Source organism: Camellia sinensis, chromosome 8 (genome assembly GCF_055761805.1).
Source record: "Camellia sinensis isolate YWXY chromosome 8, ASM5576180v1, whole genome shotgun sequence".
NCBI lineage: Eukaryota > Viridiplantae > Streptophyta > Magnoliopsida > Ericales > Theaceae > Camellia > Camellia sinensis.
Genome location: NC_138968.1, coordinates 31,964,350 through 31,979,326, shown reverse-complemented (window position 1 = coordinate 31,979,326; position 14,977 = coordinate 31,964,350). Strand labels below are relative to the sequence as shown.

Here is a 14,977-nt window from a genome sequence, read left to right as displayed (position 1 = left end):
TGATAATGTGTTATGTATGGATTGATGGGATGTGCTCCCTAATTGGAGGTTGAGTCTTGCGCAAGCGGTTGTCGCGTAAACCCTAGAATGGAACGGATGTATGCAGACTCTTTGTGATGGTTTGATTGGTGAGATAAGGTTGGGTCCGAATGGGACATTCAGGAGGATAAAACTTTTTTTGGAAGGATAAGGTTGGATTATGGGTGACAAAACCTTTTTCTTTTCGCTGTCCCTTTTGAGGCCCTACGGTTGGCGCTACGCGATATATAACCATTGGTAGGCATCCGAGGTTAGTTCTGCAACAAAGCAACAAAAGGGGGAGTTTCGAATAGTTCGGTGTCCAATTCTTGTGGTTGGGAGGATGAAATCTCTTTGGGTGATTTCTAGAATACTAACCACTAACATTATAACCTTTGTTATCTATTTGAATGACATGTTCCTTTCCTCTATTATTGAACTTGTTGTTATTGACTTGAATATTATGCTTCACTACTCGTTTTCTATGAATGTGATGGAGTATTGGATTAGGAAAAATGGACGGGATGTGTGTGCGTTTACTGGGCATTCAAAGCTTATGGCGTTTCTTGCCAAGTATTGAAGACTATTAGACCGGTCGAAGGCAAAGTTGAAGCATTTGAGGATGTACGACTACCCTAGAAGGATTATAAACTAGTTTGTAAACGTGTTTTGAGATTATAAGTGATAGATCTCATATTGTATTTAAGACATGATTTGTAATTTGTATATATATAACATTTGTAACCTATCCTTATATCTCGTCAACTCATGTAGGCCTTTATGTTAATACCTTGTCAAGATCTGTCAAAAAGGTAGCTTTGCTATCTAAGGTGGTTGGACTTTGAAGGGAGGCTATTTTAACTCCTCCGACCTTCCTGGGATCTTGCTTGGTTATTATCCAAAGGACTCATTAGTGACGTTTCCTACTCTTGTGACCTTAGATAAACCCTGTATTTATTGGTTAATATATTATTTGATGTTCGTGACTTTTGGGGCGTCACACAACACCTTCGAAATAACCACTTGTTCTTCACACACTTTGACTGGGTAGGTTATTCCCTTGCAGCTCAGAGTGATTGTTGTATTTATGGACTCCATACATTTTGTGGCAATCTTTACCTTCCCACTATGAAAAGAATTCATTCTGGCTGTGTCATCATTGATGCCTACGACTTCCCCCCCACGACCTTCCAATGCTATTGAAAATTTTGCTGCTCCATAGGTTTAATGGCACACCATAACAAGTAAGCCAAACAAGCCTTTCTTGTTCAAATCTCATCCCATATGACCACTCTTTGATTGACTCACTCCATTCAGAGATCAACCCCTCCATTAATTTGATTTTCTCTTTCATGGTACCTACCGATTCAAAAGTCAGCACTATGTCTCTGCCACCTCCATCTCGAACCTGGATGTCACCCATTCCTTTGTTCTTCAATTCTTCTTTAAACGCAGCCACACAGTTTAGAGGCTTGAGTCTCACAATCACACTGTCGTAAAGCCAGCCATTTCCTTCCTCTGAAGCATTTATGTTAATACCAGTAGTGTGCGCTAACCCTTCACCTCTTAATGCTTGTGCATAAGACTTTCCCCCTTGGACCATATTTGGGGCTCTGTTGGAACCACTAATATCCCTTCTTTTAACTGGTGCAGTTAAGGGCCTTTGTTTTTTCTCTTTCCCTTATACAAAGTCTATTATTTTTACTTTCAGTGCCTTGTTGTCACACCAGATTCCATGTGCTTTTTGAACTGCCATATTCGTTGCCATTGAACATGTATTTCGTACAAAGCCAAACCGTGATCGAGTCATCTTTCTTCTCTTGTTGGGTATGAACACATCCTTTACAACTCCAAAGTTTGTAAATACTTTATATAACCCTTTTGGATCCATAAAGTCAGGGTAGGTTATCCACAAATATCGTGTATGCCTCATTTTTCAGTTCTTGATTCCTACTTCCTTGACCTCCATGCTTGCGCAGCACCGGCCTCCACCCTCGATCGTCCATGTTTTTTCTAATCTAATTTGAGGTTCAAATAGTCCCACCCCAGTCACTTGGTTTTTAGGCTACTTTTTCTAAAGATATTGCAAGGACAAGTTTTATTCAATGTGTTTAATTTACAGGTTCATGTGAATTAGGTTCTTTATGAAGCAAACTTTTTTTGGGAGGAAAACAAAGGTTGAACCATAATGTCCAAAAGACTGTTGGGTAGTTCTGATCATCATTTTTACAAATTCTCAGTCATTTCCTTGTTTCTTGTCTTGATTATCTAGAAATTAAACCTAACTTGCAAGTGGAATTCTTTATTTATTTTTATTTTTTACTTTTGGCTTCTGGTGACTTAATTTGCAAAGTTTAGCATCATCCCTATATACGATATTTAGCCACCAAGGGATTACCCCGACCTTCACGAGAACCATTACATAGTTAAAAGTGCATTACACTAGCCATACATGTTTTAAGAGCTCAGGTGATGCACTAATAGGTCATGCATTGGCTAGTTTGGGCCATAGGGTGAGTATAATCAGTACACCTCTTCGATGTGAAACAAGATCGACACTTGAAATTTTAGATCTAGGGGCTAGATTTCCACCTGAGCTAATCTGATGCGATCAATGGGCACGACTCATTTGATTAGGCGCGTTCGAGCCCTTAAATAGGCTTGCAATCCAACCATTGAAGCCATTTCAGAATTGAGAATTCTTTCTAAATTTCTCTTTGAAATTGGTTTTTTGCTTTTTGTTAATTTCTAATATTGATATTCATTTTTTATAAACTTGAATATCTGTGTCTAGGTTCTCTTCATCCTAATAAGGGCATTCTTTAGTCTATCTTTGTATGCGCAGTCGTAGATAGATAATTTTTTATATAAGACTTCATTGTATGTTGGAGACAAACTTATTGTAACCTGGTACTTATAATCTAATAGGAATTTTTTTTTTTTAGGAAAGTGACGACATAACACAATTTGGAGCAAAGCAATTAATTTTTGTCATTTACTTTGAGGTTCTTGACAACACTAGAGTTGAAGACTATTTTGAAGGTTGGATTTTTCCAACATCGAATATTGGAATCTAAATAGATTGTGCCTAGTGAAGGGGTGAATAGGCCAATTACTTAAAAAATTACGATTTAACCGGTTATTTAGCCAATTTTAACCTTTGTTTGAATTAACACACCACAAAGTGATTTACACAATAATGTAGTGATTTAACATGGAAAACCTAATAGGGAAAAAAAACACGATCCCAACACGATCCAAGAGTACAAGAACAAATGAGAAGACTTGAACCTTTCACTTAGATTTACCTAATGGTAGACTTTTTGAATGTTTTAAAAAACTAATTCAAGAAAATTCTCTCACAAAAATCATATTTATCACTCATAATTGTTCTAAAGTTAAGAGAAATTCGATTGTGCAAAAGAGTGCATTGAGATACCAAAAATCGAGTTATGAAAAGTATTTATGTAGAATCAACTTTTAAAATCAAATTAGGACAAATTTTGGATAAATGGGCCAACAATTAATTGCATGAAATGAGCAATTGATCGTATTCAGTGAAGAGAGATCGATTAGATATAAATCATTGTCTTATAAAAAATCGGGCCTATAAATTTCAAAGTACAATTGATCTTACGTTGATCACTCCCTCTAGAAAAATTTCTTTTCTACAGGGATTGATAGCCAAGCGATTGTATCACTTCTTTCTGATCAAATCCTAAAAGGATTATCGCTTACTTGAAGTAGCAATTTTGAACATGTTTTTCAAGAATTTTTTTGCATTCATTTTAAACTCTTTTTCTTCTTGAAAATCATTTTCAAATAAGATTGAAATATGTATGCAAATGGTTCGCCAATCTCAGAATTTAGCCCGCAAAGAGGTCTTAGACAAGATGACCCTCTATCCCCCTTCTTTTTTAACATTGTGGTTGAGGGCCTGAATATCCTGCTGGAAAGAGCAAAACCGATGGGGTTGATCAAAGGGGTAGCAGTTGGATCAAGTGCATTTAGGATCACCCACCTGCAATTTGCAGACGACACAATTCTATTCTGTGAAGCTGATAGGGGGAGGTCAATAACATAAAGAGGATCTTAAGATGTTTTGAAGTGTTGTCAGGTCTAAAAATTAACTACCACAAGAGTGTGGTGTGTGGAGTTGGGTTAACAGATGAAGCATCCAAGGAATTTGCTGATAAGCTCAATTGTCTACATCAAAGTTTGCCCTTAAAGTACTTAGGACTCCCTCTGGGTGCAAACCCAAGGAGAAAAAGGACATGGCAGCCAGTGTTAGCCAAATGCAAACAAAGACTTGCTTCTTGGAAGAGAAGATTCCTCTCTTTTGCTGGTAGGGTGACTTTGATTAAATCTATGTTGTCTAGCTTACCACTTTATTATTTATCTTTGTTCAAAATGCCAGCAGGGGTTGCTAAGGAATTTGTGTCAATTCAATCCAATTTTCTATGGAGTGGGGATGGCTTTAGAAAGAAAATACATTTGGTCAAATGGAAGGACATTTCTAAAAGCAAACCATAGGGGGGTCTAGGGGTTAAAAGGATTAGACTTATGAATGATTGCCTCTTATTGAAATGGTGGTGGAGGTTTAGGGCTAAACCTAATGCTCTGTAGAAACATGTGATATATAACAAATACAATCAGGTGGGTGTTAGGTGGTGTCCAGAACCTGTTGATAACACCAGGAACTCATGTATATGGGCTGACATTTTGGGTGTTGCTAGAACTAGACCTGATCTGGTGGAATTCTTTAAAGAAAACTCTGCTCTAGTGATTGGGGATGGGAAAAACACTCTGTTCTGGAGAGGTACATGGTGTACTAATGTGTGCTTGATGGAAGTTTTCCCTAAGCTCTATTCCTTGTCTTTGGAAAAGTTTGAATCTGTGAATGTGATGCATATCAGAAGAAATAGTGAGGTGGAGTGGAATCTCAATTTCAGAAGATCACTCTTTCAGTGGGAGGTGGAGGATTTGAATAGATTGAAACTGCTGCTGATTAATGCTCCAGTCCTTAGGGAAAATATGGCTGATTCTTTGTATTGGAAAATAGACCCATCAGGAAACTTCACTGTTTCCTCTGTTTATAAGTGGTGCGATAATTTCTTAAGTACAGTGTGTAAGGTTACAAATCTTATTTGGAATAATGTATCTTCACCTGGAGCTCAATTCTATGGTTGGTTGGTATGGAAAGGAAGGCTAAAGACTTCCAGCTTTTTGCATCGAATTAGAGTGCTCTCTGATGAGGCCAATGTGAATTGCATTTTCTGCAATGAGGAAGTGGAGAGTGTAAATCATGTGCTTTTGCTTTGCCCTTTTGTTTGGAAGGTTTGGTCACATATGCTAAAATGGTGGGGTTTGCAGTGTGTTCAACCTGGTAATATGCACTATTTACTAGAATGGTGGGCTGGTACAAGGCTGAAAAAACAAGAAGGGGTGTTCTGGAAGGCTATGCCTCTGGTTGTGCTTTGCTCCATCTGGAAGCTGAGAAATGATTGTATTTTTAATGGCATTCATCCAAATTTTGAGGAGCTGTGTGAGGTCATTAAAGTGCAAGTTGCGATGTGAAGCAAAACAGCTAGCTCCTCCTGCTCAGGTTATTTAGTAACTGATATTGTGAACAATCTGTAACAAGTAAGGTTCTGCAGTAGGGGTGTTGACTGAGCAAGCTTGCCTTCTTACTAATGTGACATGTAATAGGCTCCTTCCTCAGTACTACCTCATTGGTGCATACCAACTCAGTAGCAAGCTTGTCACATCCTGCTGCCACCTCATCATCTTCCTTCTCCCTACAGTCCTTCTCTAGGAAAGTTTCTACCTCTTTACTAGAACAAATATCATTGGAACTATAATCTTCCATACCATTATGCTTCATGATGCTAAGATCTGCAATATGATCTTCACACACAAGGATGGGGTGGACTTTACCCTTACACTCCAGCAAAATAGTTTTGCTAATAGGCTCCAAACATGATGTAACCACTCTGACTTTGGCGTAGAAGAAAGATTTTGGTTGACAGATATCGCCATCCAAATTGAGAACAGAGCCCCAAATACTTCCAATGTTGTTAAGTGTATTTTTATTCTAGAAATTTAATGGTATGCCATAACACCTCAACCACAAGCATCTCTCTTGTTCATAGTGGAAATCTGGCTTCCATTCCACCACAAACTAGCTCCAATCCTTGAACCATTCTTTAATATTGCGGATATTAGGCTTCAGCTCCTCTGGAGATTTGAAAGTTAAAACTACATCACAGCCTCCCCCTTGTCTGACTAGAACCTAGTCCAGACCATTTGCCTTCAGAGCTTTACCAATATCATGGGTGGAATACTTAGCATTGAGTCTGATTATTACACCATCATATAGCCATCCATGACCAACTTCATCAACTTTTATGGTCATGCTAACATTACCAGCTGCAGTGGGTGGTTCCTCTTTTAATACCCCTGTAAAGGATCTTTGATCTGCATATGGAGCTTTACCCTTGATGCTGGTTGTTGTGAAGAATCTTCTGGTGCTCTGTGGTAGCCTTCTGCTTTGTTCATCTCTGTTACCCTGGGCATATGTAGCATTCTTGACTTCTAGCACCATGTCATCCGCCAACAGACCATTCGCTTTTTGGATGGCAATGTCTGCTGCAACAAGGCAATCAAATCTCACAAACCCGAATCTTGATTTTGACGCTATTCTTCTTTTAAGAGGTATAAAGACATCCTTCCCAATGACAAACTTTGTGAAGAGTTTGAACAATGATTGAGCGTTCATTGCTCTCGGTAGATTATCCACGAAAACCGTAAAAAGTCCTTGATTTGTGGCGTGACCTTTTGCTCCACCTCCTTTCTGTTGTCTCACTACCGGAATCCAACCTCCACCTCCTTTTTTCCACATTTTTCACAAGTTGGTACACTACTTGGTATACTAATTGATACACTATACTAATTGGTATATGTAACACTACCATTTCTGTATATATTTCTATCATGAAAACTATCCCTAGTTGAGTCATAACAATTATTATACCAATGTGAATGGGAAAAAAAAAGGGGGTCTATGATTGGTTTGGTAAATAATCAAAATAGTGTAATCATCTTCCATATGCTAACATGTTTTTCATCGCAACCACGGGGATAAAGGGTTCAATCCATAGTATCCAAATCGGAAACTCTAGGAAACCAGAAAGAATATCCACAATTTTATCTTGAATTTTGATGTATGATCCAGATTTAATCCTGTAAAATGAGACTGCATACTTGAAATAAATCTCCACCTTCTAATGCCTTTTCTGAACATTTTTTATGAGTAAATATTCTGGAATTGTAGTAGTATTTTATCCATGTATGTCTACACTCATTTTCAGGTGATACAACATTTGAAGGAGATCACACTATTGGTTTAGTCGCCGAGCAAGGCTATTTGCACTAAATTATTTTTTTTATTTTTTATTATTTATTTATTTATTTTTAATATTAAAAGTATAAGAGATATCTTTATACTTTAATAAATTTTTTAATAAGACTGATAGTATTTATAAAACTATTCTTAATAACTTGCTCAACTAATTTGTATATATAAAACAAATTTTTCAATAACAAACAACAATTAAAAAAAAAAAAATTAAATAGGACAAATTACATTTTACTCCTTTATCCGCAGGTTGTTGTTATTTTACCTCATTCATCTAAAAGTTATTAAATTTTTCTTTCCTAATTTTATAATTTGTTTCAATCTCAACATTCAATATTTTATTTTATTTTATTTTTGTTAAGAAAGAAAGACACACAAAAAAAATAAAAAATAAAAAAATAACCAAGAAGCTATATATGCTAATTTATGATTAAACATATATCTCACATATATACAAATAAAATAAAAAACTCTTGAATGAGTATTTTGATCATACTCATATACCAAACTTCCGTCCTCTTTCATAACAAAATTTTAATAGAATATTGAAATTAAAAAAAAAATTAAAAGATTAAAAGTGTCAAATATAACAATTTTTAGTTGAGAAATATAAAGTGGTAACCACCTGTAATTGAGCTGATAAATTATAATTTACCCAAAAAATATTATATATAAATATGTGGTTGGACAATATGCTGACAAAAATCAAAATCAATAGAAATTGTAAAAATGCAAGACACATGTAGAGCCCAAGTCGCAAACGTGTTACTCATTGAAGTGAAAATCTTGATAAAAAACAAAAGGCGCCGACCAGTGAAAAGTCAAATTGGAAAATAAGAGTTCTCCCAACAAACACAACTGTTTTTAACTTTTTGTTGGGTAAATTTCATTGTTAGTCTCTTTAGTCTAAGTGAAATGTTATTTTAATTTTTGTAATTTTAATTTGGATAATTTGAATTTTATTTTTTTAATTTTATTACAATATGATCTCTTTAGTTTTACATGTGATCTATTTTCGTTCAAATCAATGAGTGATGGATGAACCACTTTGCCGCAAAATTAAAACCATAGAATTTAAATTGTTTAAATTAAGATGAAACTTCAGGCAAATTAGTGAGTTACCTTTCTATTTTTTTAATTCATAATCACCACTGTTTTACTTGTCATTTTGCTGATGTGGCTAGTTGAAAGCAAATTAATTTCTCATCATTTCCCAACAATTTATTAATCGAGAGTAAATTTTTACCTGCTACCAAAGAACAATAAATGCGGATTAATTTCTCAAGGCTTGAAATATGTACAATGTTATTTAGGAAATTGACAAAAGAAAGGAAAAAAAAAAGAGAAATAAAAATATGTAAAGAACAAGGAGATTTAAAAAGAAGATATGACAAGTGCCGAAGATGAAAAATACTCAAAATCATTGTTTTAAAACCTGAACCACATCTAATTATGTCGTGATTTGGTTCTGATTTGATCTTGGTTGATTCTATAGTTAAACTAGTGACCATGACTGAAACATTTTCTGGTTTGTTTAATGGTCCTAATTTAAGAACATGAGTAAAAAAAATTTAAAATAGTCTTGATTATGAATTATGAATTAAATGACTTAAATAGTGGTTAATTCAAAATGGGGCCACCTAAAAGGCTACATACCTAACACCCAACTAGTGGTTAATCTAGTACTTGGAGTAATTTGATCATTACAATCTCATATGACAAAATATTAATTATGAATTTGGTTCCGTGTTATCCGGTTTGCAAAAGGCAGTGGTTTTCCTCCAGTCCGATTTGATTGGAGAGTGCTGTTAGACTTGTGAAGATCCACTATAGGCCCTATTTCGATAATCCGAACCGTTCAATGTATAGAATTCATCAAGTACTATATGTCTGCAAAATATTACTTTGACCGGATATCGATAGTTATCTCATCGGATTAGTTTTTTTTATCAATCGTTTATTTTTTCACCGTTCATTTTTTTTTAATACAAAATTGATTTGATCACATAGCTATCGATATCTGATCGATGTGATTTTTTTACAGGCATATAATACTTAACGAATTCTACACATTGAACGGTTTTAATTATCAAAACAAGACCCATAACAAGCCCTCATGGATCCAACAGCACCCTTCAATCCAATTTGAGACGGGAGGGAAGCCAGACCCTTTGCAAAAGATCCAAGTTTGATTGGAAATGGTCTAACAAGTCTAACTTACAACTTTGTAGTGACTTGAGCAAATTTTGGGTAGAATTATTGTTTAAGCCTTCAAATGATCTTCTTCTTCTTTTTCTTTTTTTTTTTTCTTTTTTTTTTTCATTATAGAAAATAATTGATTTGCTTAATAGTTTGCTAGACATTTTTGCTTTCAATACCATTTGTTTGAACATATTTTTTTTGACTTTCTAATATTAAATTTGACTTCTTTATTAGTAATTTTTTGATTTACTTAGTTATGGTTGTGATTAGGAAGGAATCACCCCAATTGATTATTTCTTTATAGTTTTAGCGCTTATTTTACTGTAAACAACATTGCAAGTCTTGGCACTCACTTGTTCAAGAACACAAACTTTTTAAAGAGTTTTTTCCTTGTTTTTCCTTTTATTTGATATTTTTAAGAATCAGCTTATAATGCCTATTATTTTAAATAGGACAAATTATGATGATAGTGCTTATATTTTAGTTTTTGTCATTTTGATAATTATAATTTTAATTAGTGTGATTTTGACTTTGAATTACCATGATAGTCCAATTGATTATAATTATTAGCATTTTGTTAATAAAAATACGAACATAAGTGATAAGTGTCATGTTTTTATTAGTAAAATTACAAATTGGAAAACTTTATTCATACATAAAATTCATACAAAAACTTTACAAAAATTATGTGGTAATGTTATTATTGTAAATAAACTCATTTTTAATGGTGTTTTGTTTTGAAGTGAAATGTTTACAAGAAGTCAAATCATTATGTATAAATTTTTTGTTTGTATAGTTACTCTTATAAATTTGCTCAATTTGAGTTAACCTCAACTGATAGAGTGATTCTTTTTTGTCAAAAACACTAAAGATATTATCAATTAGACTAAATTGACAACAAATCTAAAATTAATAATCAAAATTGAGCAAATTAGAAATGTCAAGACCAAATTGACACAATAAAACAAAGCATATATAAACTAAGGTTGTTCAAATACTGCTCAATCTGCATCGATTTGCCCGCTAACTGCTGGTTAGTTTGAATTGTGATTTGAAATTTATAATTCGCCTTGCAAACCGTTCCACTTCACTATAATTAATACATATGTTTTTTTCTTATCTCTAATGAAATATTAAAATAAAAATCAGTGTGAAAGAAATTTAAGATGTGAATTTTAGCATTTTGTTAAGTGTTATATATATATATGAAAATATTATATAAAATTAGTTAATGTTACATACATATATATATATATATATATATATGAATATTATGTAAATTAATATTATATATTATGTAAATGTTTAATAATTATTTAAGATTATTATTCAACCAACTACCAAATTGAAATCATCCAAATCGCAATTTAATTATTTATTCATTTTCCATCCATAATTTAATTTATAATTTTAATCGCAAATCACATTCAATGGCATTGCTCACACCTCTAATAGAAACTACCGGTCTAATTTCACAATACGAAGAATTAAGCTGTAGGTAATTAAAATCTTGCTTCTTGCACATTTAAGTACATCCAAGCAACTAATTAACAACTGGATTTAAAAACTGATGTCCAGTAAACAAGTAATAAATAAAGTGGCATTATTGGAGCACTGCTAATAAAAATTCTCGTACAGGTCTGAACCTGAATGGGTGGGGTTTCTATATTAATTAAATGAAAAGAAGTATTGCGGCCATAAAAATAGTTTTAAAAGGGGCCAAGTGTGGTCACTTCCATTCTCAACTTGTCCATGAAGAGATTGCCGAGAATCTTGGAATCCTAGGCCCATTTCAAGACCTCAAAACCCTAACCCACATTCCTTTCTCCCCTTCTTTTCTTTTCCCTTTTCTTTTATTGATAAATTATATTGATAGTACTTTAGTTTAAACAAAATTTCAATTTGGTTATCATAATTTTAATTTAAACCATTTGAATCCAAACTTTGAATTTTATTACAATGTGATACTTCCGTCACTTGCTATTAGAATTTTGAACAGGAAAAAAATTACAAACAAAATTAGAAAAATTAAAGTGAAATTTGAAAGAAAACTTTAGAGACTACCGATGTAATAAATAAACTACACTAACGGATATTCATCCAAACCTTCAAAATTTGGTATGTCAAATTTTTTTGAAGGCTTAGGTGGTAAATTGGCATATGCCAATTTAATGTAGAAGGCTCTCCATTTGATATGACAAATTTATTATTATATTATTTTTAAAATTTAAACTCTTTGCATGCTTTAATTGAAGAAAAAAGAAAAGAAAAGAAAAGAAAAAAAAGACATGATGAGGTCTTCATGTCAAAATTGGCATAAATGGTGATGCCAAAAGTCACATCAGCTTTTGATACACCGGATGAAATTGATACTGGATGTCAAAATATGACCGTTGACGTGTCATATTAAATTTGAAGTATCGAGTGAATGCGCTCTTAAAGTTTATTTTGAATTCTATTTAGGTCCTTCTAAATTTGCATCTGGTATTTTTCCATTTAAAGTATTAACGTAGCAGAACTGGGGGTTAGGCACAAAACTATGTTGTGAGCCTGTGAGGGTGAATGATCTGAACCGTTCACAGTGTAGGATTCGTCGAGTAGATCATCCATAAAAAAAATTCAGGGTAATTAGACATCTTTAACTCATAACATGATTTTGATAATAAACGTTAACATGATTTTGATAATTTTTAAAGGTTAACCCCATGATTTTGTGTTTAAGAAAAATAAAGGTTAACATGATTTTGATAATTTTTAAAAAAAATAATTAAGACTTGATCATGGGGTTATATTTGTTCGATTAATCTCATTTTTTTTATATGAATGATATGCTCAACAAATTTTGTAATATAACGGTTCGAATCATCAAAATATGATTAGAACAAATTTCTCGGGCTTAGCACCTACCCCAAATCCAACGTCGCATAACAAATGGACCACATTACAACATAAAAAGTATAGCAGAGGGCCTCAATATCTTACTGAGTAGAGCTAAGGAGTTGGGCCTAATTAAAGGGGCCGAAGTGGGTTCTAATGGCCTTAGAGTCACTCATTTGCAATTCGCGGATGACACAATTATGTTTTGTGATGCAAATAGGGTGGAGGTGACCAATATCAAAAGAATCCTAAGATGTTTTGAGATTGTTTCGGGTCTGAAAATTAACTACCACAAGAGTGTCATCTGTGGGGTTGGGGTGGATGAGGAATTAGTGCAGGAGTTTGCCTTCTCTTTAAATTGTCTTCACCAAAAGTTGCCTCTCAAGTATTTGGGACTACCTTTGGGGGCAAATCCTAGCAGGAGGAGCACCTGGAAACCCGTTCTTGACAAGTTCAAACAGAAATTGTCCACATGGAAGAGAAGGTTGCTATCCTTTGCCGGGCGCCTAACATTAATCAAATCTGTATTGTCCTCTTTACCAATCTATTATATATCCTTGTTCAAAATTCCGGCTGGAGTGGCTAAGGAGATTGAGAGATTGCAATCAACTTTTCTTTGGGGTGGCTCAGATCTTCGAAGAAAAGTTCATATGGTCCGGTGGGAGGTAATTACTAAAAATAAGAAATTAGGAGGATTAGGTGTGAGGAGGATTATAACGTTGAATCAATGTTTACTATTAAAATGGTGGTGGAGATTTGGTGTGGAGAATCAATCGCTTTGGAAGGAAGTGATTTGTGCAAAATATGTGCCAGTGGATGGAAGATGGTTCCCAAAACTGTTTGGTCGAGGTTCAAAACTCTGGACTGATATAATTCATGTTGTTCAGTCCAATCCAGAGCTGCATCAGTTCTATATGAATAATTCTAAGATAGTTCTGGGGGATGGGAGGAGAGCTCTTTTTTGGAGGGACAAGTGGGTGGGTAATGTTTGCTTAATGGATGAATTTCCAAGGCTTTTCTTATTATCTAATGATAAAGATGGTGTGGTTAGTGTGTTTTTCGAAAGAAGGGCAGAGGATGGTGGATGGAACCTGGGATTTAGAAGAACTTTGATGGCTTGGGAGGAGGAAGAAGCATATAGATTATCCTGTTTGCTTAGCTCTGCACCAATACTGTGTAGTACCAAACCTGATGAGCTCCTTTGGTGTGCAGACCCTTCTAAACTCTTTTCTGTTTCATCAATTTATAAATGGACTGAATCTTCTCTGGGACTTGCAATTCCAGTGGCTGCCTCACTTTGGAACAACTTTGTGCCTCCAAAAGTGCAATTTTTCGGGTGGTTAGCTTGGCTCGGTAAGGTTAAAACATCTTATTTTCTTCATAGAATTGGAATTCTTACAGGTAATGTAAATCTTGGCTGTGTTTTTTGTCATATCGAGGTTGAATCTGTGGAACATATTTTGCTCCACTGCCCTTTTGTGTGGAGGCTTTGGTCAGATATTATTTGTTGGTGGGGATTGCAGTGGGTGATTCCAGGATCTGTGCATGGGTTGCTGGAATGGTGGTCCGGAAGTGTGATGCAGAGGCTGGAGAAGAAAATCTGGATGGCCATTCCTTTGGCCACTCTCTGGTCCACATGGAAGCACAGAAATGAGTGTGTTTTCAGTGCCTCTCAACCAAATCTGGAAGCTTTGTGTGATTTAGTGAAAGTTAGAGTTGCTATGTGGTTCAAAGCATCGAAAATCCAGGTTGATTTCTCCATTAATGATTTGGTCTTTAATCTGCCTCAGGTGAAATATTGTATCAAGAATGGAGGGTGAAGGTTTTGTAGGATCATCAGTGTAGTTTGCTATGTTGCTGATCTGGTGTATGGTTGAATCTGTTGCTCTGCTGCTGGACTCTGGGCTGCTAAGCTAAGGGCTAACTCTGTCAGGTGCAGCTTTGGTGGATCTGAGGTTTAGAAGTTTTTCTAGTTTTCAAGTTTGCATTAGTGGTTGCTTTTGAAGTTTCTCAGCTGGTAGTAGCAGCTTTAGTGCATTGTATATGGTGGCTTACTGCATTTTTGGAATCTGCTGGGTTGCTGTATGGTTGAGTTGCTGAAGGTTGTCTATGAGGTCTGGCCGTTTGTAGCGGCTGGGGGTCTAACCGTTTGTAGTTTTCACCAGTCTGATCTGTTATTCAGTTTTGTTGAGTGATGCTGCTGTGATGGAGATGATTAGCTGGTCTGCTGGAATTGGTCTGCTGTGATGGAGATGTTATTCAGTTTTGTTGTGTGGTGTTAGGTGGTGATTGTGTGGTGTTAGTTTGCAATTTTGGATAGATGCTGCCAAGCCCCAATCATCTGCTGGTCTGCTTGAATTGGTCTGCTCTGCCCTGCTGCTGGAATTATTTGGGTGTTGCATGGTGATTTGGGGGTTGAGTTTTTGGGGTCTTTATTTTATTTCTGGGCATGGTCTCTCACCA

General features: G+C 35.0%; 1 protein-coding gene across 1 annotated transcript; it reads left to right on the top strand.

Moving 5' to 3' along the window:
* The first annotated feature begins 3,985 nt into the window (after positions 1 to 3,985).
* Positions 3,986 to 5,595, top strand: LOC145797666 (uncharacterized). The gene is made up of 2 exons (XM_082885067.1): positions 3,986 to 4,089; positions 4,686 to 5,595. The coding sequence occupies exons 1-2, from the start codon at positions 3,986 to 3,988 to the stop codon at positions 5,593 to 5,595; spliced, it is 1,014 nt and encodes a 337-aa protein (XP_082741193.1).
* The last annotated feature ends 9,382 nt before the right edge of the window (positions 5,596 to 14,977 follow it).